Genomic DNA, 1084 nt, shown 5'->3' with positions numbered 1-1084 from the left:
TTTGGAGGTTTATTGATCCGTTTGGAGGTTTCTGATCCGTTTCTGCTCCTGCTGCTTCTTTTCTCGCCTCTAGATGAAATAATCTGTCGTTCAGTCCGTCTCTCTTCTGGTTTCAGGGTTTTGTGACGGGAGGGAAAGACGGAGTGGTGGAGCTGTGGGACGACATGTTCGACCGCTGCCTGAAGACGTACGCCATCAAGAGGACGGCTCTGTCCCCGGGGTCAAAAGGTGGACCTAACCCTAACCCCCTTTGTAAATTATATCATATCTGTTAGTGAGTGGTGAGTGATCAGCAGCTGATGAGAGGAATTTATGTCCCATTAAAATCACACATAAACCTCCAAAAGAAGAAAAAGCTGATATTGTTGATCCAGAGTAAATAAACTAGTTGCTCCTGTTCAGGTTTGGTAGATGAGCATAAGTAAGTTTCCTCTGGTCTAATTTATTCTCTGGGCTGGAAGAACAGCAGTCTAAAGGTATCTGCTAAGTGAGTTAGTAAGCAGGTAAACAAGCACCGCCCCCATGTGGACATGTGGTGACATGTCAGCATGGATCTGATTCAGACATTAAATGTTACCAGAGAATAAAAACGTTTTCCTGCTGGTTCTGATCCGGGTCAGGAGGCTGCTCACTCTGGTCCTCCAGAATCCCACCATTTGCTCCAGTAACCAGTCTGAACTGGTTTGTGTGTGACCAGGCCTTCTGCTGGAGGACAACCCGTCCATCAGAGCCATCACTCTGGGCCACGGACACATCCTGGTCGGCACCAAGAACGGAGAAGTTCTGGAGATCGACAAGACCGGACCCATGACCCTGCTGGTGCAGGTGGGAGCCAGAACCAGTCAGAACCAGTTACATCCAGTCAGAACCAGTCAGAACCATGGACCCAATTCAGTTCATTATAACAGGAAGTGGTTCTGATCGTCTGTCTGCTGCAGGGAAATGTTTGTTTTATGATAAACTGGTTGGTTATCATCGTCCAGATGAGTGTTTGTGCTAATTGGTCAGGTTGTGTCCAGGTGAGTGTTTGTGTTAATTGGTCAGGTTGGGTCCAGGTGAGTGTTTGTGTTAATTGGTCAGGTTG

The 1084-nt window shown here is 47.4% G+C and overlaps 1 protein-coding gene across 1 annotated transcript in view; it reads left to right on the top strand.

Moving 5' to 3' along the window:
* The window catches only part of LOC103477425 (echinoderm microtubule-associated protein-like 6), a 54480-nt gene that overhangs the window by 36281 nt on the left and 17115 nt on the right, over positions 1 to 1084 (top strand). The window contains 2 exon segments of the mRNA XM_017308829.1: positions 117 to 228; positions 698 to 825. Of these exon segments, the coding sequence (XP_017164318.1) occupies positions 117 to 228; positions 698 to 825 (240 nt within the window).

The sequence above is a fragment of the Poecilia reticulata genome, linkage group LG15 (assembly GCF_000633615.1).
Source record: "Poecilia reticulata strain Guanapo linkage group LG15, Guppy_female_1.0+MT, whole genome shotgun sequence".
NCBI lineage: Eukaryota > Metazoa > Chordata > Actinopteri > Cyprinodontiformes > Poeciliidae > Poecilia > Poecilia reticulata.
The sequence above is the reverse complement of the archived record's forward strand: the minus strand, read 5'-3'. Positions and strand labels throughout refer to the sequence as shown.